This window comes from Mesoplodon densirostris, chromosome 4, assembly GCF_025265405.1.
Source record: "Mesoplodon densirostris isolate mMesDen1 chromosome 4, mMesDen1 primary haplotype, whole genome shotgun sequence".
NCBI lineage: Eukaryota > Metazoa > Chordata > Mammalia > Artiodactyla > Ziphiidae > Mesoplodon > Mesoplodon densirostris.
The window spans coordinates 127,999,154-128,026,709 of record NC_082664.1 but is presented as its reverse complement, the minus strand read 5'-3'; the positions used below and the strand labels follow the sequence as shown (position 1 = coordinate 128,026,709).

Here is a 27,556-nt window from a genome sequence, read left to right as displayed (position 1 = left end):
CTCTTCTTGAGGGAGTTGCTGTCTTATTCAGAATCTCATTTGATTTGAGATTAAGGTTCTATGTGTGGAGAGTTCTACCTGCATCTGTGTGCTCTGTAAAGGTGAGGCAGTTTTATTTTTTAAACAGTCAATGGATCATAATACCAGCCTGGGCACTGGAGAGTAGAGGGAGAGATCCAGAGAAATGAAAGGATCTTACCCTTCAGGATCTTGCTGTCTTGTTGGAAAGAGAGGACTCATTCACATGGAAAAATTCTTGAAAGGGCTGAAGAAACATGGGGCTGAAGGAGCATCCCAGGTTGGATGGAAGTAGTAAAGATTAGCCTTCGAGAAGGGATGATAGAAATGAATCTTTTACTACAAGATTACTGAAGTTTGAATTGACCTCTTATCTGATTCTTCCATTCTCAGTTGTCAATAGAAGAAATATCTTAAAAAAAAAAAAGATCCAATTAAAGTAGATGTGTTCTTCTTTACCAGACCATACATACTCCATACTTCTTCCCTTTTCAGTCAAGTGGAGGGTTGGTTTTGCAAATTGACTCCTCAGCTCTAGGTTTGGTGGTATTTTGGTAAAGTTGACAGTTAAGAGGGAGAAAAGACATCAGCAGTCCTAGATTGTGTTTAAATGGAGTCTGTATCCCATGGCACCCAGTATACCCTCTAATTTACTTAACACAAAGGTGAAAGATTATAGGTACTTAATATTAACTTTTACTGTTTGGGAGGAAGCAACTTTCTTTTTTTTTATGTTATCTCTTTTTAAATAGAGTATTCCTGATTATAGATTAGAGGTCTTTTGTATACTTTAATTTTGGTAAATGTTCATTTATGCGGCGATAAAGTGGCTGTCAAAGTATCTGTCATCTTTACCTACTTGGAATGTAGATCAACTAGGAATAAAGCCAAAATGCTTCTGAGCATCTGTTCTATATACTGAACCTTTTCATAGAGGGTTCCTTTGAGACCTAAACTTAGTCTGCCGTTATTGAGAATTCATATCCTTTGAAGACTGGAGGAGGAGCATGATGGGAGTTTATAATTCTGCTAAGAAGAAGCCATGTGTGGCTAATTGTGAAATTATTGTTGAATGATGTTCTAGGGTTGCATTCAGTAGCTTTTAACATGTTAATTCCTTATTTTCAATAGGTACCCCTTCTACATGCTTTCTTGCATTGACATGGATTGGAAGGTGCTCACATGGCTTCGTTACACTATGTGGATTCCCCTGTATCCTCTGGGATGTTTGGTAGAAGGTACTTTCAGGAACTCTAGGTTTTATACCTTAATTCCAAGGGGTGGCCAGATCTTTCTTCCTCCCTCTGCCAGCCTTAGTCTGAAATATGGGTGTTGAACTTTTCAAGAATTTCTTTCTAGTAGCTTCCTTCCACAATACTCCTGGTATCCAGACTGTTCCAAGGAAGTAGCTCATTTTGTTATAGTTTGGAAGCTGGGTGGTCATGCACTGCATGCTTCCTATTTATATGGTACTTTTAATTTTCCAAAGCAATGTCTTATTGATGACTTTATTTTATTACGACAAACACCTAGTGAGTGAGTCAGAGATTTTTCTCTTCATTTTATGGAATAGGAAGCCCAGTGCTATCAGATGACTGTTCCTCATTTATCCTTGTCAGCTTGGAGGCTTATTTCCTAGGAAAGCTAGGGGGAAGAAAAAAAGAGACATGAGCCCATTGTACAAAGAGAGGAGGAAGAAGCATTTTCAACAAACTCAGAAACTTTGAGGGGTTAGAAGGTTCTATCAGTAGATGTGACTGTATTTCATTTGCTTCTAAAACGTTCTTGTTTCTGCTTTTCAGCCGTCTCAGTGATCCAGTCCATTCCAATATTTAATGAAACAGGAAGATTCAGCTTCACATTGCCATATCCAGTGAAAATCAAAGTTAGATTTTCCTTTTTTCTTCAGATTTATCTTATAATGTTATTTTTAGGTAAGTATTGGCTCTGTAATAGACCTTTTTTCTGTTACTTCTTAGAAGGTAGAGTTAAATGATTCAGAGTTTTAAAAATCCTTATTAGTATTCTTACTTTCAAAAGAGTAGAAATAAATTAGAGAACGATTACTTTGCAAAACAGACCCATTAGGAGAATATGCTATGTGTGGAAGTATTTCTTCCCACATCTCCAGTGATTGAGTTATCTTCTTGAAATGTTCTAGGTCATTGGGACTTCACCATATTTCATGTTTAAAACAGTGTGAGCAGCTCTTTTAAAACTGAATAAAAAATGAATAAAAAGCTCATTTTACTTCTAATTTCAGTAGCAGATCCCTTATCCAGAGGAATTATTACAGAGGTGGTAATACAGCTGGCAGCAAGGAGGGAAGGCAGTAAAGGCCTCTGAGCAGCCAAGAGACGTCAGAAGGCTTCTACCTAACAGTAGGAAAGCCCCCCACTCCTCATGTAAAGTGTTGCTTATTTATTAGTTTACTTTTATATAAAACCATAAAGTTTTGCCTTAACTCATAAAAACTAAGCACTTAAAAGAAGGGAAAGAGAAGTAAACCTAAATTATTGCAAATATGAGAGATTTAAAAGCCTTCCTAATTATGAGGATTATTTACTTTAGATAAAGTTCTAACACATTTTAATATACTTACATATATTTCTCCCTATTGTATTTCACAAAAGTCTTGAGGTGGCCTTAACGTGTGGCTCTATGGTCTCCTGGCAACAGAAGGATGTGACAGCAGATAGTATACTGGTTATCTTTTTCTGTGTAACAAATTACCCCAAAACTTAGCAGCTTAAAATAGAAAACATTTATTATCTCGCATGTATTCTGAGAGTCAGGAAGTAGGCTAGCTGGGTAGCCCTGGCTCAGGGACGCTCATGAGGTTTCTTCAAGCTGTCAGCTCAGCTGGGGCTACAGTTTCTGCACACTTGACTGGGGCTGGAGGATCTGCTTCAAGCTTGCTTATGTAGCTGTGGACAGGAGGCTTCAGTTTCCTGCCATAGTACTTCTCCATGTGGCTGCTCATGACATGGCTTCTCCCCAAAGCAAGTGATGTGGAAGAAAGCAGAAGCCATACTGCCTTTTTTTTTTTGCCTTTAAAAAATTTATTTATTATTGAAATATATTTGACATAAAACATTGTATAACTTTAAGGTATAACATGTTGATTTGATACATTTATCAATTGTAATAAGATTGCCATTATAGTGATAACTAGCACTTCTATCATGTCCACACTGCTTTTTATAACCTAAACCCAGAAGTGACATACTATCACTTTAAAAAAAAAAAAAAGATTTATTTATTTATTTATTTGTTGGCTGTGTTGGGTCTTTGTTGCTGCACATGGGCTTTCTCTAGTTGTGGCGCACGGGGGCTTAGTTGCTCCGCAGCCTGTGGGATCTTCCCGGACCAGGGCTTGAACCCACGTCCCCTGCATTGGCAGGTGGATTCTTTTTTTTTTTTTTTTGCGGTACGCGGGCCTCTCACTGTTGTGGCCTCTCCCGCTGTGGAGCACAGGCTCCGGACGCGCAGGCTCAGCAGCCATGGCTCACAGGCCCAGCTGCTCCGCAGCATGTGGGATCTTCCTGGACCGGGGCACGAACCTGTGACCCCTGCATCAGCAGGCGGACTCTCAACCACTGCGCCACCAGGGAAGCCCGGCAGGTGGATTCTTAACCACTGCGCCACCAGGGAAGCCCCAACATACTATCACTTTTGCTGTATTCTCTTTCTTAAACAGATCAACCTTGTATAATGTGGGAGGGGACTACACAAGGGTATGAAATACCAGGAGGTAGGGATTATTGGGGACCAGCTTGGAGGCTGGCTTCCCCAGACTGATAGGGAGACCACAAAAAGTAAACCCAAGAAGTTGGAAAGCCCAGTGATTTTGGTTATTTATTTATCTGTGCCATGCGGCTTGTGGGATCTTAGTTCCCCAACCAGGGATTGAACCCGGGCCCTTGGCAGTGAAAGCACGGAGTCCTAAACACTGGACCACCAGGGAATTCCCGATCTTGGTCATTTAGAAGTGGGGGAGAAGAGACCTACACCCTTTAGGAGCCCCTCGGAATCAGCACATGGCAGAAGTGCAGTTAAATATAGATTATGGGGGCAGTTAAATAATATACATTATGGGGGCAGGTCATCTGCCAAAGGTTAAATTTTATTCCATTTGTTGTTCTTTTCCATTTCAGAAAGATTTCAAACCAAAAATGTTAAAACGTTTGGTGCTTTAAGGGAGTAAGCTTCAATTTGGAAAATGCACTCATGAAAAGAGCTCTTTACCTCTATAAGTGGATAAATCTAGTACTACTGTAATTAGGCTTCATGAGGTGGGCCTACTGAAAGTGTTAAAAAGGAATAAGTGTTGGAAAGACCCTTAAAATATTTTACTATAAAAGCTAGAAGGGTAGACGTATTTTACTTATGTATTTTTTAAAGTATTTATTTATTTATTTGGCTGCACCGGCTCTTAGTTGCGGCATGCAGGATCTTTTTGCGGCATGATTTTAGTTGTGGCATGCAGGCTCTTAGTTGTGGCATGCAGGATATAGTTCCCTGACCAGGGATCGAACCTGGGCTCCCTGCTTTGGGAGCACAGAGTTGTAACCACTGGGCCACCAGAGAAGTCCCAGGTAGATGTATTTTTTTTTTTTTTTTTTTTTTTTTTTTTGCGGTACGCGGGCCTCTCACTGCTGTGGCCTCTCCCATTGCGGAGCACAGGCTCAGGAAGCGCAGGCTCAGCGGCCATGGCCCACGGACCCGGCCGCTCCGTGGCATGTGGGATCTTCCCGGACCGGGGCACGAACCCGTATCCCCTGCATCGGCAGGCGGACTCTCAACCACTGCGCCACCAGGGAAGCCCGGTAGATGTATTTTAATGTGCACTAACCCTAGTGGCTTTTCCTTGTGTTGTTTAAGCTATTGCATATTCTGACTTACAAGGTTCTGTATTCATAGTTTGCCTACAATTAATATGTAGTGTTTTTGTTCTTCAGAATGAAATAAATCCTAAATCTACATAATTTAGAAGCAGTATAACAACCAGTTATATTTGTGTATGGATCAAACATACATTCTCTCACAATGTCTGTAAAATAAGTGTTTTTAACCCTGTTGTACAATGAGAAAACTGAGGTAAGACTAAGCTACAGAACTACTCAGTGATCACGTAGGACTGAAATTTTCTTCTGGCTCTTAAATCCTGTGTTTTTCTAGTTCACTGAATTGTGTGCTTCCTAGAAAAGCGTCTCATACCTTTTAGGCTATTGCTTAATACATACTATTGCATAGCCTTGAATTAAAAATTAGGTTCTCTCTGTTTCAGATTTGTGTATTTCATTTTATGTAAATCCTACCTTAATAGAAAGGAAAAAAAAGAATACTGAACTCTAATTAATGAAATTTTTAGGGGTGAAGTGTACTGATGTCTGCAGCTTACATTGAAATACATTGAATGAGATGGGAATGGGTATGTGACAAAGTAAATGTAAAAAAGTTAAAGTTTAAATCTAGGTGGTATTCACTGTACAATGGTTTAATCTTCTGTATATTTGAAAATTTTCATAGTAAAATATGGGAGAAAATTAAATTGTAGAACCCACTGGGGAAAAATTGTCTCTAGTGCATTATTAATATTTCTAAGTTGTACTTCCTGAGCAACTGCAGTAAGCACAGGGCTGTGGGATATGAAAAACAGACAACTAGGGACTGTCCTGCCCCAAGAGCTTCTGCTTATAAACAGAGACAAAGATTCTCATTTCTAATTGGCCTCTTTTCTTTTTCAGGATTATACATAAATTTCCGTCATCTTTATAAACAGCGCAGGCGGCGCTTTGGACAAAAAAAGAAAAAGATCCACTAAAAAGAGAGATTTAGATGACTTCTTGCCAGTTTGAGCCTAATCTATAATTCTTACAGTTTTACCTTGTACTGATGTAAAAGTTTTTTTAAAGTTAAATGATCAAATTCTCAGTGAGGCTATCTTCCTTTTTCCCCAGTAACATTCCTGAATTTACTGTATTATCTTAGTGTAGTACTTGCATGACATGGATTACTGATACCTGATGACAGGTTCATTCCTGTGTATTCCGTTAATGAGAGCAAAAGACTCAGCCCTACCCCCACCCACTCCATGTCCAGTCAGTCTGTTTCACACAGGCCAGAGATACTTCTTCAGTGCCCTGATGCTACCAGCTACTGGCCATTCTTATAGCTGGGATTTGTTCTTTTCAGCTATTGCTTGTGGAAAAAAAAAAAAAGCAAGACTACGTTGCTGTATAGGAGGCTGTGAAATTGGCTCAGACAAGGACCTAATATATTCTGTACCCAAGGGGCTACTTGTTAAGTGGGTTGGCATTGATTTTTCTGGAAATCGAGTTTTACTCAGTCATTGATAAAACATTTCGGAGTCTGAGTAGGGCTGGAGGACACATATTACCTCTGAATCTTTTGGTCTCTCTAACAACATCTTAACCTGCGTGGGCACTGGAGAGGCACAGGGTGATTTGAGAGAAACCAGTCAGAACCTTGGAACACCATGATCACTTACTTCATTCCTAGCTAAATCAGAACTATTTTCAACACGAAAGAAAGATGAAACATTAGTTAGAAAACAATTATAAGAGTTCCAAATGCAAATGGTGCTACAGGGATCAAAAAGGTCAAACTGGCCATGCAGCCTGTGGCAAACTGGAAACATCAGAGTAGGTCAAGTAAAAATACCTATGAAACTGTCTTAGGCTGTGCACAGACATAAAAAACTCAGTGTTCCTTCCCCTGCATTGACTGAGTCCATTTACTTATGTCAGAGTGCGTTGGTGGAACTGTTTTTGAATAGGCCTCAAAAACACCTGCTTTTTATTTTGCTGTTGTTTCACCTGTCTGCAGTAGGACAGTGAAAACAGTGAGAACTTTGGCTGGAGAACCACCAGCTGAGCCTTTAACAATTCCTGGCAGGAAATCCACCAACAGAGGAACTGAAAAAAATCTAGACACTATGATTTGGCCATCGTCGAAAATATCAGTTTTCCCTAATACATTTCAAGTAAACCAAGTAATGTTTGTATATAAGAATTTAAGGTATGATGGCTTTTCCTGTTCTGCCATTCCCATTGTTCCTGGGGGAAAGGGGACTCACTGGGTTATGCTATTTCTCTGAGCCCAAGATGGAAACTTGGTTTGACCTAAGTAAAAACATCTGATTAGCATAGGCTGGTTGATATTTTTACAAGTTCATTGCACTGAAGGATATTTTGCATGTCTGCAACTTCTGTCATCATTTGTTTGTATTAATTTCTGGTGTTCTTTCAACTGACTTTCTATGTGTAATTGGACAGATCAGCTTTACAGCAGATTATGCTGTATCTTTGTGGCAGAATCTTGTATTCTTAGTGACTGATTGTTATAAACCCCTTTATTGCTGTCTGAGAAAGCTAAAGACTGTGTATTTCTATTAAACATTTACAATTAAAATCTTAGTAACTTGTGTTTAAAGATCATCTAGTCTAATGGTTTCCAAATTGTTAGTGATAAATTCCTTTGTTTAGACAAAATATTGTATAGGCATACCTCGCTTTATTGCACTTCACAGATACTTGCATTTTTTAGAAACTGAAGATCTGTGGCAACCCTGTGTTGTCAGATGATGGATAGCATTTTTTAGCAGTAAATATTTTTTAATCAAGGTATATACATTTTATTTTAGACAGAATGCTATCACACACTTAATAGACTACAGTATAGTGTAAACATAACATTTTTATATACTGGGAAACCAAGAAATTTGTGTGACTCACTTTAGTGAAATATTTGCTTCACTGCGGTGGCCTGGAGGCAAACCTGCAAAACCTCCGAGGTATGCCTATATAGCAATTCAGCATGTTAAATAAAACATGGTTGCTTGGGTTGAAGCAGCCATTCCTTAGGAGGTTTACAGAACAATCTGAAAAGCACTGATGATGTAAATAAAGCCTGGAGAAGTTAGATGACTTGCCCAAGGTCATGAAGCTAGCTCATGAACTGGAACCATAACTGACTACAGTGATGTCAGAATCTACCTGGATGGAACCTGGCTTAGGCAGTGAAGCAGTGAGGCCTAACCAGTGTCAGAAACAAGGAAGTCAGTATGGAACCCAAGGAACCTTCAAGACTGATGAATCTATGCTACTTAGGAAGTTAAAATTATACTTAGGTTATAGCACAGAGCAAAGGCAAAGACCCATTAAAAATTTCCCAGTGAAACCATTTTATAGAAAATCAAATATTTTATTTTCATTAAAAAAAATTGAAGAAACAAGAATCATTTTATACATTTATGGTTGCTGTTTAAAAGTTTGTATCTCAAGATATACCAAAAGCACCTAAGGGTTACCACTGACCTTTTGCCCAAGTTCTAAGGTAGAAATTCTGAAACTTAGTGATGTTGGGCTTGTACTTAGCAAGTCTCCTCTCCCAACCATAGGTACCTGAAAATGTCCCTGTGGTTGGGAGAGGAGAAGAGTGAAGGGCCTTTCAGGAACAGAGAACCCAGGTTGTTAGGGTGCCCGAGGAAGGTGGAGAGGGCTCTACGCCTGTCAGTCTCAGGCTTCTCAGGAAACATGCCCGCTGTGGGAGCAACAGTTGTCTTTTGGTTTTAAAGACTGAGCTCCAGAAAGCTAAGGTCAAAGCCCGAGCAGCTGCCCACCCTGCAGAACCCTTCTCAGAGTAGCAGAGTCAAACCTGTAAGTGGTGCTTCTGAGGCAGCCTTGGGAAGGTCTTTGGGTAGCTGCTGCAGAGGTGAACAGACCAGAAAAGTTTTTACCCTAAATTATTTTCACTTGAAAAAAGAATGATGTCAGCTTCACATTCTTTCAGCACTGCTCCCAGAGAAGTCTGTCTGCAAAGGTGTGATGTTGTGATCATACCCGGCATACTCAGAGGTGCCAGTACTGGCCAGCTTGAGTTGCTGGGCGGCGTGAGTCAGCTGGAACGCAGCATCGGGGTGAGCTGTGTCAGGCAGCAGCGTGCACTCCCTTTCTAGCATGTCAGCCACCCCTTTGAGCAGGTCCAGGAAACCAAAGGCCAAGGCAGCCTTTCGTAAACGGTTCAGCTCCTAAAACAAAATAAAAGACACCAATGTTCCTGAAATGTGTTCTCCTCGTCACATACTTTCTAAGTGCTCAGCTCAGTATAAGTTCTCCTAGATCCCCAATCTTTTTTTTGTTGTTGTTGCGGTACGCGGGCCTCTCACTGTTGTGGCCTCTCCCGTTGTGGAGCACAGGCTCCGGACGCGCAGGCTCAGCGGCCATGGCTCACGGGCCCAGCCGCTCCGCGCCATGTGGGATCTTCCCGGACCGGGGCACGAACCCGTGTCCCCTGCATTGGCAGGCGGACTCTCAACCACTGCGCCACCAGGGAAGCCCGATCCCCGATCTTAAATGAGCATTTTTATATGAGAACAAATGCTTGTACAGAGATGCCAATAACAAGAGAGTGTGATGACATGACTGGGAAGTGGTTCCTCTGCAGGTGATCAGAAAGCTAAGGAAGACACAGGTGACTGAAACTCAGGTCATCCTCACCACAGTTCATGAGCACTTAGGCCAAACATGGTGAGGTGCTTTGTAGATTTTGCAAAGAGATGACATCCTCCTGATCTGAGGTGTCTCACTTAGCATTATACCCTCTAGGTCTCTCCACGTTCCTGCATGAGCACTCAGGCCAAACATGGTGAGGTGCTTTGCATACATCATTTCATGTACTCGTAACTCTATGGAGGATACTTTTCCTCTGTTACTCAGGTACAGAAAAGGCTTGCCCCAAACCTCAGAGGGCTCTTAACCCTCTGGTGCCTCTCTGGCTAGAGTCTTAGACTGAATGACGATGAACATGTTTGAAGGAGGCACTGGAGGAGTCAGCAGGTCTGACCCCAAAGATCACCACAGAAGGTTGAGTAGTGGATGGAAGCACAGAAATACGAAATGCCCCATCTATCGCCTAGCAGTGTGATCTGGGCAAGTTGTGTAGCCTCTCTGGGTGTCAGTGGCACAAAAGGAGGATAACCTCTTCCACGCCCACTGGAGGAGCTGACACAGCCATCTGGTAGAGGCCCTTTCCTGTAGGTTATATAAAACCAGAAAAGAGAAACGGACTTTCTGACCACCTCTCTACTATCATCTGTTTACAACTGAAAAGTGCAGAAGGCCGAAGTACAAGTGTGCCACCCTGAATAGACAGCTCTGCAGGGAGACAGGGACTACAGCCAAGGAGTAGTCATCAAGGGCCTAGGGCTTCAGTTAGTGGGGGACATGGTGGGCTGGGCAGCTCTCTGGTTGAACTCTGCTTGATTTCACTAGCTCGCTACATAATTAGAAGACAAAGGTAATAAGATAACACCCAGACAAAGCACATATGTTCTCTGGAAGAGATGCTACCCTGGAGCTGGCTGTGTGTACCGTATTTTAAGATTCGCAAGCTAGGACACAACTGCCAATACAGCATACCTCACACTGCCACTTAATTTAATTTCAGCCAAACACCAGAAGGACAGGGGAGAAGCAAGGAGTGACCTTAAATGCCCCTCAACTCCACCCCATCCCTTGTAACTTCATTCCACCAATGGTTCTGCATTAGCTAGGTATGATTCTGGAGGGCCATCCTTTTGCAATTCATAAATGTGCAATTTTAGAAGTCACTCCTGGAAGCAGATCCTCTGGTACAGTAAGAATGTTCTGAGCAATCACCATCCCTGGAAGTCACATACACTGGTTGCCTGGAGTCAGACTGGATACCCATATGGGAGCAGTGAGGAGGTTTAAGGGCTGTGACCCACAGGTCCTTTCAGCTCCTTCCCTCAGCCATTCACGACAGCACCAACACAGAGGAGACCTGCTGCACAGAACCAGGCCATTTAAACACTTCTGATTCCTGGATTTTAGGGCAGCAACAGACTTATCACTTCTACTGACTTTACTGATGAAAAAACTAAGGCACAAACAAACCATACACTTCTAATCCCTGTCCCTGTTCAACGTTACCCTACACTACTGTGAACCGTTTATTTCTGGCACACATCCCAGGGCCCACCCTCATTCCCTATAATTCTGATAGTCTTACCTTATAGAATGTCTGTGTTTTTTCAGGTAGTTTCCTTGCATTTCTTAAAATCTTTTGTACATCTGTCTATCGAGGGTAAAAAGAATTCAACATTAGAATTCTGTGGTAAAAAGGGAAAGAATACAAAAGGATGGCTTTAAATTAAAAAAATGAAAATGAGAAAAGAGTTATAATGTCAAGATGAGGATCCCTTCTGAGTTAATGTCATTGTTCAACATCAGTAAAGCATCTCCCTCCTTCAAAAGGCTTGATGATAATAAATCTCTTGGTGATAATAATGAACTTGTCACAAAAACACCCCCAGTAAACCCATACATCTATGGCCGCTGCTTTTTGACAAGGGTACCAAGACCATCCAATGGGGGAAAGAACAGTCTCTTTAACAAATGGTGCTTGGCTAACTGGATAGCCACCCGCAAAAAAATGAAGTTGGACTCTTTACTTCATACCATATACAAAAAATGGGACTCAAAATGGGTCAGAGGCCTAAATGTAAGAGCTAAAACTATAAAACTCTTTTCATGACAACAGCAGAGCAACAAACGAAAAAATAAATTTGGCAAATGTTCATAGAAGCATTATTCATAATAGGCAAAAGGTGGAAATAATTCAAAAGTTCACCAACTGAATGAATGGATAAACCAAACGTGGTTTATTTATACAATGGACTATTACTCAGCCATCAAAAGGAAAGAAGTACTGATACATGCTACAACATGAATGAACGTTGAAAACATTATGCTAACTGAAAGAAGTCAAACACAAAAGGCCACATGTAATATGATGCAGTTTATATGAAATATCCAGAACAGGCAAATCCTTATAGACAGAAAGCAGATTAGTGGCTGACAAGAGCTGGGGGAAGGATGACTTGTTTAGTGGGCATAGGATTTCCTTTTGGGGTGATGAAAATGTTTTGGGACTAGATAGTGGCGATGGTTGTGTAACACTGTGATTGTACTAAATGCCACTGAATTGTAACTTTGAAATGGTAAATTTTGTTATGTGCACCTCACCATAATGAAACAATACACCCAGATCAAAACAAAATTTAAAAAATAATTTTAGAAAAATTCAGCTCTCTTTCTGACAGGGAAGTGTTGGGGTCAGTGATGGCAAGAAAGAGGGAGAACTTGAATTTCCAACAAAGGGAAGAGGCTCCTTAGCCACGGCAGGATGTGTCCAGTCTCCCTGAAAAGGGGGCTAGAAGAGACTATGCCGTCAACAGAAGCTACTTCTGTGGTCAGGTGGCCTGACTGCCTCTTCTCATTTGGCTTAGGTTGGATCCGTTGGAAGAACAAAGGAAAAAAAAAAAAGGCACTCAAATGATAAAAAAGTGTTTTTTAAAAATAGGTATAACACTGCTATATTTAAAATGGCCAACGAACGAGGACCTACTGTATACCACAGGGAACTCTGCTCAATGTTATGTGGCAGCCTGGATGGGAGGGGAGTTTGGGGGAGAACAGATACATGTATATGTACGGCTGAGTCCCTTTGCTGTGCACCTGAAACTAGCACAACATTGTTAATCAGCTATACTCCAATATAAAATAAAGACTTAAAAAATATGTATAAATGACTAATGGGACGAGAAAGTCACTGAGTATGTTGACTAAAAGCAGCACACCTTGATAACAAGATAATCTTAGCCTCCCATCAAAGTGTCTCTGTGGCATTACAGGGTAATGCTTTGGCTTACCCCGTGGAGATGGAAGAAATAACCACATGAAGATTTTTACATCTTTCTCAAAATTATCTTTAAAGATAACACCCATAATGTTACTCAATGACTCACCATGTCAAAACTTTTACATTAAAATTTAATGCCAGAAAAATGTGTCTCTCTAGAAGAACTGACAGGCTTCCTTTTATCAGACAAGAAGAACCATATAAACATGTTGTTTTTTTGACCTTGGTAGCAGGAAGCTCAGAGCCAAATTGCTCAAATACAATAATCATTTTGCCTTGGCTTCCTGAAACAACTGTCTGTCCTCTTCCTCTACGTTTCGTATTGCTCTAAATTTTGTAAAAAATGATCCTGCTATATATGTGTTTTACTGTAGGCCACCTCAAATCCTTTTTGGAAATAATGACAAACATTAGAAGTAAATGCATTACTAAGTATCGAAGGAAAAGAAAATCAAATCAAATGTCCACCTGCCCGCCAGAAACCCTCCTCTTGTCCCCAGTGGAGAGCAACGTGAATGGTAATGTTACCTGCAGGCCACTGGGTTTGATCCACACGGTCACATTCTGGGCATAACTGCGTTTGTTTTTGGGCTGCAGGGGGAATGGGCTCTTATTATCATCCTCACCATAAGGGTTTTCTTTAGCATCTTAAAAGAAAAAGACATTGTTGAAATGACATCTGGCAAAACACAATCAATTACATTTCCAATTAGGCTAGAAGCTCTTTGAATCATTCAATCTCCTATATCCTGTTACTTCCCTAATTAAGAAAATCCATTAACTTCAGTCAGGTTGGGGAACCTGTTCTCAATACTGATGTCGGACACTAAACAATCAACTGAGACACATACAAGTGAAAAACAGCTTAATGTTTTTAAAGAAACAAGCTTCACTTATCTGCTTTATAAATTAAGGTCAGAGAGGATAAAATTGTTGTACATACAACAATACTAAAGTATATATAAAAATATACGTATATATACTTACTGCAATTCTATATAGCCTAGCCCAGCACTCTCCAACAGAACTTTCTGTGATGAGGAATGGTAGCCATAGCCCATGTGACCACCGAACCCCTGACACATGGCTAGTGTAACAGAGGAACTGAATTTTATTTAATTAAATTTAAAGAGCCTCTGTGGTGAGTGGCTACTGGATTAGACAGCATAGGTCTAGGCATTGAGAAAATTTAAAAGAAAATTACGTATAGCCAAATTATGGAAAAGAGCAAGGGAAAGGACTTCCGTAGTGGTCCAATGGTTAAGAATCCGCCCGCCAATGCAGGGGACACGGGTTTGAGCTCTGGTCCGGGAAGATCCCACATGCTGCAGGGCAATTAAGCCTGTGTGCCACAACTACTGAGCCTGCATGCCACAACTACTGAAGCCCATGCACCTAGAGCCTGTGCTCTGCAACAAGACAAGCCACGGCAAGGAGAAGCCCACACCACAACGAAGAGTGGCCCCTGGTCGCGCACAGGGTCTACTATATATAAAATAGTTTCTTACAAAATAAGACCAAACAAACGAAAAATGAAAACCAACTTAAAAAAACCAACAACATTAACAAAAAGCAAGCAGGACAGAGATGGGCTTAAGGCCCAGGGTTGGCCTCTGGTGCCGCCCTGAGTCTGTGGGCGGGTGCGAGCTGGGGCGGCTGAAGTGCTCAGTCGCCCTTCTGCTTGGGGGCTTGCACAGCAACGAAAGCCCGCGAACAGCAATGAAGACCCTGCACAGCCAAAAAAAAAAGCGCAAGGGAAGAAATACCTTTTTGGTGAAACATACCTCATCTTATGGCTTACTAGTTTATTGCTTCCAAGGATTTAAAGCCATGTTGGTTTTATAGTCATGTGGATAAACAAGGGTTTTTGTTTTTCCACCTATTTCCTAAGTCACTGAAACTCTGCCACAAACTTACAGAGCATACTTGTATCTACTGGCTCATTTTATCCTTATTAGCATCTTTTGGGGTAGACAAAGAAGGAATCATTTTCCAAACAAGTCTGGGGAGCTTAAATCCCTTGCTCAAATGTTCATGTTGAAAACTGGAGGGCCTCCCTGGTGGCGCAGTGGTTGAGAGTCCGCCTGCCGATGCAGGGGATACGGGTTCGTGCCCTGGTCTGGGAGGATCCCATATGCCGCGGAGCGGCTGGGCCCGTGAGCCATGGCCGCTGGGCCTGCGCATCCGGAGCCTGCGCATCCGGAGCCTGTGCTCCGCAACGGGGGAGGCCACAACAGTGAGAGGCCCGCATACCACAAAAAAAAAAAAAAAAAAAGAAAACTGGAATTAGCCCAGTTTCTCTAACTGACCCAGAAGCTCTCTAACCCCAATCTGGTCATTAATTTAGATGCCTTATACTGGCCCCATACTATCTCTGTCAGTCCCCTCTCCTCCTACCCGCTCCAAAAAGTAGTGGCTCAGCTTTCCAGACATTTCCACAAATACTTGTCTATACATAAACCTTTCTAGTCAGGCCAAGATCCCAACAGTCGTTTCCCATGCCACATGCTTATTTCCAACTTCCCTGCCACTGTTCCTGTTATCCCCCTGTCTGGAATGCTCTCCTTTCCTCATTTATTTATTCCCTCCCTCACGTACTCATTCATCATCTATAGTAAGACCTCACTATGCAGCAAGCACTGTGCTAGGAATTGTGGCTAGAGAAGGTATTGTTTGGGCCTCAAGGAACTTATAGAATTTATTAAATGTAATTTATTAAATTACAACTATGTGCAAAATACTTTACACATACAACTTCTCTCCTCACAGCAACCCTAGAGGGTAGATATTATTAGTCTCATTAAAGATGAGGAAACTGAGGCTCAGATTTCACAGGGACTCAGCTGGGCCTGATTTCGAAGACAACACTTCCCCTACTCAACACTGCTGTTCCTCACCTTTCCAAAGTTACTTAAATTCTAGGTCCAGATCCTATCCTACTTTCTCCATGGAGTTGTCCCAAATTTTTCTGGTAGACAGTGATTTCTCTAGTCCCTTTTATCCTATAGCACTCAGTGTCAGTACCAAACATTTCAACATCTAATTGTAGCCTATCTTGTACTGTCTCTAATTGTTTGGAGCCTATATGTGGTAACTGGCTTAGCAGACATTTATGAAAAAAGAACAAGAGATCTTAGAAATAATAAACATGATAGCAGAAATTTAAAAAAAATCAGTTGCAAGATAAAGTTGAAGATATTTTACAGAACGTAGAACAAAAAATCTAAAAAATGTAAAAAATGGGTAGGGGATGATAAGAAAATTACACACACACACACACACACACACACACACACACATCATAAACATATATTCTAGAGAGGGAGAACAGAGAATACAAACAGAGGAGAAATCAAAGACATATTTGTATTCCCAGGAATGAAGAACATGAATTCCCAGATGGAAGGGCCCACTGAGTCCCCACCACAATGAATGAAGAGACCAGAAACTAGGTACATGATTCTGAAAATCTAGAACGCTAGGGACACTAAAAGAGCCTCAAGGTGTGCAGAGGAAACAGAGATCAGGGTCAAAGCCCTGGCAGTCAGCATGGCACTAGACTCTCAGTAGCAACACTGGAAGCCAGAAGAGACAACAGAGTGATGGTTCGAAACTCTAAAGGAAAATGATTCCCAGCCTAGAACTCAATATCCAACCACACTATCAATCAAGTGTAAGGGATGAAATACAGACATTTCCACATATGCAAGATTTCAAATGTTCACTTCCTATGTACCCTTTTCTCAGGAGGATGCACGAAACAGGAGAGCCACGGAAGAGCTATGAAGGGAAGACGCGGGATGACAACTATGCAACCAGCCTAGAGAACCACCAGTCCATTCACGAAACAAGAGGGAGGGAGATGACTCCAAGCAAAAAAAAGAAAGAAACTGACAAAAAAATACGTAAAGGATGTATTTTACTTAGGGAGGAATTAGTGATAGGTACACAGAAAACAGCAAAGGAAAACAAGAAAAAAGAAAAGAGAAGTAGAAGAAGGCTGCGAGAGAGCCCAGAGTGAGGGCTGCGCTCATCTGCTGGCGGCTCCCCTACAGCCAGGCGCTCTTTCCTGCATCCTCTGAGGAACATCAGTGCCTTTCCAAGAGAGCTTTCCTTTTAACTGAAGTTAGAATACATTTATCTTACCTGCTAGAAAAAAGAAATGTCTAATTAAAAAAAAAAGTAGTATCTGGAGTAGGCCACAAAGAGCTGCAAAACAAAGGAAATGTGATGTGGTACACCACACAGCTTAGTAGTAAATAATACTGACTTCACTTAGCAAGGACAGAATACTGATTTAACCAAAAAGAACGCTATAACCACACTGCAAGGATTGAGGAAGGGAAAAACGTTCTTATTGGGTGGATGGGTGGGGAGGGATGGTAGCGGTAAGAGAGCTAACTAGTTTTCCTTAAAAAGTCAAAAAATGACCTTTAAAAGAAAAAAAAGTCAAGAAAGAGCTGTATACTTATATTATTTAGAAATGTAAGTAAACATCAAAAGAAACAATTAAAATTTGAAAATGGTTGTCTCTAGGAACAGAATTAGGAGAAGGGATAAGTATCAACAGTACTATTTTGCAAGCTTTCCTTTGACTAAAAAACATAATTAAAACAGCAGGGTTTCCCTGGTAGCACAGTGGTTGGGAGTCCGCCTGCCAATGCAGGGGACACGGTTTGGAGCCCTGGTCTGGGAAGATCCCATATGTGGTGGACCAACTAAGCCCGTGCACCACAACTACTGAGCCTGCATTCTAGAGCCCACGAGCCACAACTACTGAGCCCGCGTGCCACAACTACTGAAGTCCGCGTGCCTAGAGCCCGTGCTCCACAACGAGAAGCCACCACAATGAGAAGCCCACACACTGCAATGAAGAGAAGCCCCTGCTCGCCACAACTAGAGAAAGCCCACACGCTGCAACGAAGACCCAACACAGCCAAAAATAAATAAATAAATAAATAAATAAACAAAACAGCAGGATCTACCATTAAAATGTGCCTACTCTGCGTCAGGTAGCCAATACACATTCCCTCAATAAATTCTCCAACAACCCTCTAAGATAGGTTTTATTATCGCTTATTACTTGTTACCATAATGACAATCCCAATTTCCTAGGACAGTTGTGAGAATTAAATGAGACGATACATTTCACTTTGTTTAGCACAGTGCCTGGCACAAAGTTAAATTCAAGAGCTGTTAGCTCTTATTATCCTCACAGAAAAGAAGAGCAGATAGTGGGAGGAAAAAACAACATGAATACAGGGCTGAGTAAAGAGCAGTTCCATCTGACTTAAGAATATGCGTTAGGACTTCCCCGGTGGCGCAGTGGTTAAGAATCTGCCTGCCAATGAAGGGGACACAGGTTCGATCCCTGGTCTGGGAAGATCCCACATGCCATGGAGCAACTAAGACTGTGAGCCACAACTACTGAGCCTGCGCTCTAGAGCCCGCGAGCCACAACTACTGAGCCCACGTGCCACAACTACTGAAGCCCGTGCGCCTAGAGCCTGTGCTCCACAAGAGAAGCCACCGCAATGAGAAGCCCAGGCACCGCAACGAAGAGTGGCCTCCACTCTCCGCAACTGGCGAGAGCCCGCGCAGCAATGAAGACCCAATGCAGCCAAAAATAACTGAATAAATAAATAAATTTTTTAAAAAAAGAAAAGAAAACGTGTTAACCAGCCAAGCATTGCTAGGTTGGCAGCCAGATCAGAAACGAATGTGAATGTTACTACCTTAGATTATGGACAGGCAGCTGTGGTGAAAACTCTCACAATAGTCTAGGTTAGGCGTGAGCAAGCTTTTTTTGCAAAGGATCAGACAACAATATTTTAGGCTTTGTGGGTTATACAGTCTCTATTGTAACTACTCAATTCTGCCATTGAAGCAGGAAAGCAGCCATAGATTATATATAAATACATGAGTGTGACTGTGTAATAAAACTGCACAATAAAATTATATTTACAGAACAAGTGGTGGGCTAGTTTGACCTGCAGGCCCTAGTTAGCTGACCTCTGATCTAAGTGAAAGGTAAAGAAAGCCAGAACAAGGCAAGAGCCGTGAGAATGAAAAGGCAGAATGGATGTAGGAATGCTGTAGAGAGAACAGGTGAAAGAGGTGAAGAATCTCTCTTTCAACAGACACACACACACACCCAGGTTCTCCTCCAATTACTGTCCTAATTCTGTCCTCTTGTGGTCAAACTTGGCATTTCCATTTCCTCATCTCTAATTCATTCCTCAACCTGTCTCCTGGCTAATCTTCTGCTGAAACTCTTACAAAGCCACCAAGAATCTCCTATCTGTTGAGATCAAATGACTCTTTTTTTTTTAATGTGATTTTTAAAAAATTTATTTATTTTATTTTTGGCTGCGTTGGGTCTTTGTTGCTGCGCGCAGGCTTTCTCTAGTTGTGGCGAGCGGGGGCTACTCTTCATGTGGTGCGTGGGCTTCTCATTGCAGTGGCTTCTCCTGTTGCAGAGCATGGGCCCTAGGCGTGTGGGCTTAGTTGCTCCGCAGCATGTGGGATCTTCCCGGACCAGGGCTCGAACCCGTGTCCCCTGAATTCGCAGGCGGATTCTTAACCACTGCACAACCAGGGAAGTCCCAAGATCAAATGACTCTTGATTCATAGTGTCTTCTTCTTTCCTCTTGGTTTCTACTCCTTTCTAAAACTCTTTAATCATTTAAAACACTCATTCTACAGTCTCTTTCAGACTAAGTTCTCAAGGTGCTATTCCTCCTACTGGTCTTTCGTAAAAGAAGAGAAAATCCTCACATGATTTTAAAACTTTTTTTCAAATCATGAACTCATTTCCAGTGGGGATTGTTTTTTCTGCAGCACTCTTTTTTGCCCTGGGTTGCAGAGGAATTCCTACACAGCCATTTATATTAGCTTCTGGAGGATGCACCATGGATTTCATTGCTTCAGGACCAGTTTTTGCACTGTTTGGTTTGGGAATGGGTCATGTCGATCCACATGGTGCAGGACTTGGGCTTCAACTTCCCATAGGAGACTTTTATGTTTCTTTATATGTAGAAAAGCGGGTAGAAACAATGGGTAGAATTTTTCTTATCATCCTCTCACTGAGAGGCCAGAGATTTCAGCTCTTTGTCTCGTCTCCTGTTCCTGTGTGAACTTTAAAAGCCCAGCCCCTGGATCCTAGCTCAAGAGTTGGCAAGCTATGGCTGGCTGCCTGTTTTTGAATTAAGAATGTTTTTTTAAATATTTTTAAAAGGTTTATGATTGTGCTACAGTGGCAGTGTAGTGGTTATGACAAAACCCATAATGGCCTGTAAAATGTGAAGTATTTATCATATGGCCCTTTACTGAAAGAGTTTGCTGACCCTTGGCCTAGCTTCTAGGGCCTATATGCCATCAAAATCTTCTTTAGGCTTCAATGGCAAAAGACGTCCTTCAGACCTTAACTGACATGTATGCACATGTGTATAAGACATTGTAGGTTGTGTCTCATATGTGCTCATGAGACACTGTACTTCTTTCTTGAATCCCTTTATTCTCTTGGCGTCTGTGACATCCCTTTCTTCTACTTTTTCTCTTTCATCTGCCTCTTCTCATTTTCCTTTACTGGTACCAATTCACTGCCGCTAGTAGTTGGTCCTTTTTAGAAGTCTAGTCCTTGGCTCTCTTTTTTCCTTAATGTATATACTTTCCTGAGGCTACGGCTTCTTAAAGTGCCGTTATTGACCTGGATTGTAATCACTTGGGTAATATTAAAACTGCACGGACTTTGCTGGTGGCGCAGTGGTTAAGAATCTGCCTTCCAATGCAGGGGACACGGGTTCGAGCCCTGGTCAGGGAAGATCCCACATGCCACGGAGCAACTAAGCCCGTGCACCACAACTACTGAGCCTGTGCTCTAGAGCCTGGATGCCACAACTACTGAAGCCCGCGTGCCTAGAGCCCGTGCTCCGCAACAAGAGAAGCCCGCGCACCACAACGAAGAGTAGCGCCTGCTCGCCACAACTAGAGAAAGGCTGCGCACAGCAACGAAGACCCAGCGCAGCCAAAAATAAATAAATAAATAAAATAATTAATTGAAAAAAAACCCTCCAAGTTCCTGGCTTGAATCCAGACCAAATGAGTCAGAATCTCTGTAGGTAGGGCCCAGGAAACAGAATTTCTTTTTAAAATATTTATTTATTTTTATTTTATTTATTTTTGGTTGCATCAGGTCTTAGCTGCAGCAGGTGGGATCTTCACTGAGGCATGCAGGCTCCCTTGCTGCGGCGCACAGTCTTCTCTCTAGTTGTGGTGTGCAGGTTTTCTCTTCTCGAGTTATGGCACACAGGCTCCAGGGCGTGAGGGCTCTGGAGTTTGTGGCATGCAGGCTCTCTAGTTAAGGTGCGTGAGCTCAGTAGTTGTGGTGTGCAGGCCCAGGTGCCCCGTGGCATGTGGGATCCTAGTTCCCTGACCAGGGATCAAATCTACGTCCCCTGCATTGTAAGGCAGATTCTTTACCACTGGACCACCAGGGAAGTCCCAGGAAACAGAATTTTTAAACAAGTTCTCCAGTTTCACTTTTGTATACCAAAACTCAAATTTGTGAACTATTGCCCTAAGCAATCTCCCTCATTATCATCATTTTAACTATCAGCAATATGCTTATAACTAAAAATTATATTTTCAACGCTGCCCCCTCTCCTGAACTCCAGATTCTCACAGGAATTGTTCATAGGCACCTCCACCTAAATCTCACAGGCATAAACTTAACATGCACAAAAGATGTTCTTCCCAAATCTACTCTTCCTCCTCTGTTCTGTTTCAATTAATAGTACCACCTTTCACCCTATAGCTCCGGTCAGAAACCTGGGATCATTCTCAACTCTTCTCTTTCCTCTATTCCCATATCTAAATACTGTTGTTTCTACCTCCTAAATACCTTTTGCATGGATCCCATCGTCTCTATCCCCAGCCACTGCCCCTGTTCTGCCTCTCATCTTCACAACTCCAGGACTGTCACAGTAGACTTCTAACTACAAGATGCCCTTACCTTTTCAAATCCACACTGCACAGAGTTCTTTTTCTAAATGCAAAATTTATGATCTTTCACTTGGATTTCAGCCATACTGCACAACTCCAGGGGGTACCAGTACCTAGAATACAAAGTCATCTAACTGGCATCTCCACTGTTCTCATTACAGCCAGAAGGATCTGATCATATTACTCCCTTCAGTGGCTTCCCAGCATCTGCAGAATAAAGTCTCAGCTCTTCACATTTCAGATGAGGCCTGCCCCGCTGTACCACTGCCAGTCTCTAACCTACCATCTGGCCTTCCCACCCCTCCCTCACACTTTGTGCTCCATTTGGGCAGGATGCCCTTTCTGCCTTCACTAGCTCAGCAAATTCCTCTTTTTCTTCAAAACTCAGCTAGGGTGTCTCTTCTCTGTGCAGATTTTCCTGAGTCCTCTAGGCACAGCTGACCATCCCTTCCTTCAGGCCAACTCTGATCTTGTGCCAGCTGATGTTTATTACTCCACTCTCCGCTAGACTTTGAGTAACTCCTGCTAACTCTTTTAGCCCCCACACCTGGCACAGAATAGGTTGCATGGCAGATGTTCCTAAAATTGAAATGGGCCCAAATAAGTCAAGGGTAACACTACAGCTGGAGCCTGAGTACCTAGGAGTACAAAGGCCTCAATCAGAGGGAGTAGGAAAATCATAAGAAGAAACAGTTCATGGGGGAAGCGGGGAGAGACAATAGTTTCTGCAATAAACATGCTGAGCTTAGGATTGTGACAGAATATCCAGATGGAGAGGTCCAAGGGGGAACTGGAAATATAATACGCAAGTTTCAGGGAGAGATCAAGCAGCACCAGAGTGAAAGATTTTTGGGACTCTGAAGCTATAACAGCTGATGAAATAACCAAGAGAGAATAATAACCCAAGAGAAGAAGGCAAAGAACAACACCTTGGGAATCATGAGGCAAGAGGAAGACAAGATAACAAGAAAGAAAAGTTGTCAAGGAAAAAGATAAGTACTAGGTGAATGCAATGTTAGGAAAACTAAAGGAAAATAGTTTCAGGAAGGAGTGGGATTAAATTATCTATGAATGACTAGGGGTACCTGGGTTGAAAATAGTACACTAAAGAAGAAAGAGTTTATGGAGAATAGCTTTTCGCTCCAAGCATTTAGAGCATTTATTTTTACTTGAAGCAACCTAAATGTTTGTTTCCCCTGAGCTGTAAAGTTAAAAGTGCAAACATCAAACTCTCTTGGGGTTCTCCATGTACATATCCAGCGTCAGAAACCAGAGGGCACTCATAAGGGAAATCACGCAGCTCTCTGACTGCACAGACAGAGCCATTCCGAACAGCAGAGAGAAAACAAAGTCAGGATAAATAAAATCTAATTTGGGTTATACCTGAAATAGGACCCAACTGTGCCATTTTCCCCAGCCACGGGAGAGGTTCTGGGCCAGGCTCAAAGAGAGACATCATGAGGTTGGATTTCTTCTTGCTGTCCGCTTGGGAGTAGAGCATTCCGTGCCATTCAGGACTAGATGGAGAGAAGATGGAAGATCAGAAGAACATCAAGCCTGGGGCTGTCAAGTTAAGTAACTTGAGCCTGTGTTTTTCTCTTGAGAGACATGGTTTTCAGCTTTGAAATTAGGTGCATTACTTTTACTCAAGTCAAATCCTAAACCTAAAAATGCATACTGATGTCCCCTAATATTACCATTCCTTGGGGACAGGTATTATTATTCAATTATGTAGATATGGAAATCAAAAGCAGTCTTAAAAGAGAAAAAAAAAATCACAAGGGCAGCAAGTAGCTGCAGGGGTGGTGACGAGTAAGGGCTGAGACCTATAGGTCTTTTCAGCCGCCTCCGAATCATTCACAGCAGTACCACAGAGAGAAGCCCTTCTAACAAAGGGCACAGAGCCATCACCCAGCTCTGCTCCCACTTCTCAAAGGGCCCCAGGTGATTCTCCTACTCAGAGACAGTACAGGTAGCCTGAGTACCAAGAAATATAGCAAACTGATACCTAATAAGAATTGCATTCTTCTTTCTGGATCAGCTCATTTTAACTCAAGCAGAAAAGGAGCCATGCTTCCTCTGAGCATTCCTAACCTCTTAATTTTCTCTACCAGTCAATCCCAGGTGATGGACAGAAGATGACCTCTTCTTCTCTGACAACAGGTATTATAGAAAGGGAAGCAGAGAGTTTTGCAGATTTTGAGACTACAGCAAAAAGTGAAAGCTAGAGGGGCTTTCCTCATAGGGAAGGAATACAGCAGAGTGGTTACGAGCATGGGCTATGGAGTCACAATACATGGATAAGATCCCGGCTCTTTCATTTACTAGCTGTGTGACCTTGAGCAAGTACCATGAGTTGCTCTCTAAGCCTCAGTTTCCTCATCTAAGGAATGGGGATAATACTGATACCTCCTGTATAGTGGGGTATATAAAGTGCCTAGAGAAGCATCTGGCACATGGTAAAATGTTCAATGTTATCAGTATCTTTTTTCATTTAGTTTTACCTCCTTATTTTATAGCTGAGGAGTCTGTGCATAATGCGTAAGATCCTGTAACAAGTTAGTAGCATTACTTAAACTGACCCCAGGTTTCCTAGATAGGATGGAAAAGAGGAAAACTGAGAAAAGATATAATATAAAGGCAATATAATTAAAAGACTCACTATGTACTTATTCTAGGGGATGCTTTAAAGAGTAGTGTAGAAGGTGATAGTACATGGGAAGGATATGGCAGAAAGAGAAAAAAAGTGAGGAGATCCTTTCTATTCTTTCTTTCAGAAAAGTCTGGGGAATACTTCACTGTAAATTGATTCCCCCTTTCACTCAACCAAAGGTAAAAAAGTTTCTTACCCTAATTGAACTATCGCCACCATTCCTTCCACTTTTAGGCTGCCATGGAGCAGGACACAAAAGTTGGGTATTTTGCCTGCAATCTGATTGGCTGAATTTTCATCTTCGTTGTCATCAGTTATACCAGTACCCACCTCATCACCTTCTAGGAAAAGAAGAGAAAACCAGTCAGACTGAGATTAGCTACAAAAACTCCAAACTCCAGTTGTACTCTTGGCTGTTTCTAGCCTTGGAAGGAAAGTATACAGAATTATAAAGGAATATTATAACAAGTAAGAAAAACTCATATTCTGGTTTTCCTATGTCCAAATAAAAATCAGTTTTCACATGTTATATGAATTCCATTTATATGAAACATCCGGAATGGGCAAATATATACAGATAGGATATCAGTAGTTACCTGAGGCTGAGAGAGATGGAAGGTTATGGGTTGATAGCTAAAAGTGTTTTGTTTTTTTTTTTTTTTTTTTTTTTTTTTTTGCGGTACGCCAGCCTCTCACTGTTGTGGCCTCTCCCATTGCGGAGCACAGGCTCCGGACGCACAGGCTCAGCGGCCATGACTCACGGGCCCAGCCGCTCTGCCGCACATGGGATCCTCCCGGACCGGGGCACAAACCCGTGTCCCCTGCATCGGCAGGCGGACTCTCAACCACTGCGCCACCAGGAAAGCCCAAAAGGCTTTTTTTTGAGGTAGTGAAAATTCTAAAATTCTGATTCAAAAATTGTGGTTATGGTTGCATAACTTTGTAAATACACTAAAAACTACTGAATTGTACACTTTAAATGGGTGAAATGTACGGTATATGAATTATATTTCAGTGAAGCTGCTACACAAAAAATCAGCTTTCCATAGTTTCTACTGGAACACTAAGCTAGAGGCTCTCTGGGGGTTTCAGGCACCATTGAAACAGAAACAGATATTCAGAGATGTCAAGAGTGTTCTCAACTGACAGCCTTCAGGCAGCACGTGGATGGGATACCCCAAAGAACAGTGACTACTCCATAAGTTTCTTGACTCGCTTCTCCAACTCCAGGTTCTCTCATACACTCTGCTGACAAATGAATGAATCTTCCTCCAATTAACTTCCTTCTGGAACTATCTGTGTACTCAAGCTGATTCAAAGACTTTCTAATTCAATAGAAAGATCTTCCTGGTTTAGTTTGACATTCAACAGCCCTTTCAACACGATTCCATTTTGCCTTCCCATACTTTTCTTTCCACTGTTTTCCTATACAAACTCTTCATTTTGCCCGCTTTCTTTCTTGGCAATTTATATGGGCACACAGAATTCCCAGGACCTTGGGAATAAGGTAAACTCGGTTGTTATCAACATCAATAACAGTAACAGTAAGGTAAAATATAAACAAAAGGATCATAATCGGTCATCTGTGAGAACATATCAAAGATTCTGTCTATGAATATGTGATGGAGGGTTATGGAATAGCTAACATTCCAACTGAGATAACCATGAGTAAATGGAATGTGGTCATAACTCAGTGAGTGGAAACCTGATTGTATACACTTCTTAGAGAAAGCTGGTGAATATAAAGGAGACAGTCAGCCTAAAACAGAGAAAAGAGAAGTTTAAAGTGCTAGAGACTAACATTCTCCAGAGAGATGCTGAATGTAGGAGATATGACTTTATAGTTGCTGGAGAAATACATTCTGCAGTAATGAGGCCTCACAAAAACCTGGATTCATTCACTCATTCAACAGTATTTACTGAGTATCTACTATGTGCTAGGCACCAGTAGAGAACAGGTGTGGTTTCTCCTCTTATAAAGCTGTATTCCACATTTATCAGGCAACCTTCTGAGAACTACTTTGGTTTCCCCAGCATGCTCCCACAGGGAAAGGCAGAGTCCAGAATGAGGGACTAAGCATTGTCATCTCTAAAGAGGATTTCCACTGTAAATTAACGAAGCAGCACACAATAAATATGTGTCAAAATGCTTTCCATAGTTATAAAGCAGCAGAATTAGTTTTTTAATATATCAGGTAACATATTATTTGTTAAAAACCCAATCCAGGGCTTCCCTGGTGGTGCAGTGGTTGAGAGTCCGCCTGCTGATGCAGGGGAACAGGTTCGTGCCCCGGTCTGGGAAGATCCCACATGCCGTGGAGCGGCTGGGCCCGTGAGCCATGGCCGCTGAGCCTGCGCGTCCAGAGCCTGTGCTCCGCAACGGGAGAGGCTGCAACAGTGAGAGGCCCGTGTACCGCAAAAACAAACAAACAAACAAAAAACCCCCAATCCAACAACTACTCCTTTCCCCCAAATTCTGCAAAATGGGCTATTCTACTATCTAACATTTAAGAATAACTTTAGATAATAAGATACTTCATATGTATCACTGGAATAGGAAGAGAACTCACCTTTGTTAAGTGCTATAGGTAGGACCAGATGTCTGGAAAGAACTGGGGGACTTGAAATATCAGCTATATCAATAAATCCCACTATTTCCAAATCTGAAAAGAAGGAATCAACATAGAATTAACTCGTAACAAACAATAAATGCTGGAGACGGTGTGGAGAAAAGGGAACCGTCCTACACTGGTGGTGGGAATGTATCAATAAACTGGTACAGCCACTATAGAGAACAGTATGGAGGTTCTTTAAAGAACTAAAAACTGAGCTACCATGTGACCCAGCAATCCCACTCCTGGGCATATATCCGGAGAAACCTGTAAGGATGCAAGCATCCCGATGTTCATTGCAGCACTATTTACAATAGCCAGGACATGGAAGCTACCTAAATGTCCATCGACAAAGGAATGGATAAAGAAGATGTGGCACATATATACAATGGAATATTACTCAGCCATAAAAGGAACGAAATAATGTCATTTGCAGTGACATGGATGGACCTAGAGATTGTCATACAGAGTGAAGTAAGTCAGAAAGAGAAAGACAAATACCGTATGCTAACACATATAT

At 41.9% G+C, this 27,556-nt stretch overlaps 2 protein-coding genes across 7 annotated transcripts in view; one reads left to right on the top strand and one right to left on the bottom strand.

The window, feature by feature from the left end:
• The window catches only part of HACD3 (3-hydroxyacyl-CoA dehydratase 3), a 34,187-nt gene extending 26,732 nt beyond the window's left edge, over nucleotides 1–7,455 (top strand). For 2 of the 4 annotated variants that reach the window (XR_009531797.1, XR_009531796.1), the window contains 4 exons: nucleotides 1,150–1,256; nucleotides 1,821–1,952; nucleotides 2,282–2,423; nucleotides 5,769–5,853. Coding sequence is in view for 2 of the 4 variants with exons in the window: in XM_060097162.1 (XP_059953145.1) it covers nucleotides 1,150–1,256; nucleotides 1,821–1,952; nucleotides 2,282–2,364 (322 nt within the window). In the remaining 2 variants the exon portion in view is untranslated. Of the gene's footprint in view, nucleotides 1–1,149; nucleotides 1,257–1,820; nucleotides 1,953–2,281; nucleotides 2,424–5,768 lie in introns of all 4 variants that reach the window. The other 2 variants (XM_060097162.1, XM_060097163.1) reach the window with 2 other exon arrangements.
• An 805-nt stretch (nucleotides 7,456–8,260) lies between these two features.
• INTS14 (integrator complex subunit 14) overlaps nucleotides 8,261–27,556 on the bottom strand; it is a 35,867-nt gene continuing 16,571 nt past the window's right edge. For all 3 annotated transcript variants that reach the window (XM_060097160.1, XM_060097159.1, XM_060097161.1), the window contains 6 exons: nucleotides 26,995–27,087; nucleotides 24,621–24,765; nucleotides 23,155–23,288; nucleotides 13,297–13,415; nucleotides 11,077–11,142; nucleotides 8,261–9,073 (listed from right to left, as the gene is read on the bottom strand). In XM_060097160.1, coding sequence (XP_059953143.1) covers nucleotides 8,822–9,073; nucleotides 11,077–11,142; nucleotides 13,297–13,415; nucleotides 23,155–23,288; nucleotides 24,621–24,765; nucleotides 26,995–27,087 — 809 coding nt within the window. In that variant the 3' untranslated portion in view covers nucleotides 8,261–8,821. The remainder of the gene's footprint in view (nucleotides 9,074–11,076; nucleotides 11,143–13,296; nucleotides 13,416–23,154; nucleotides 23,289–24,620; nucleotides 24,766–26,994; nucleotides 27,088–27,556) is intronic.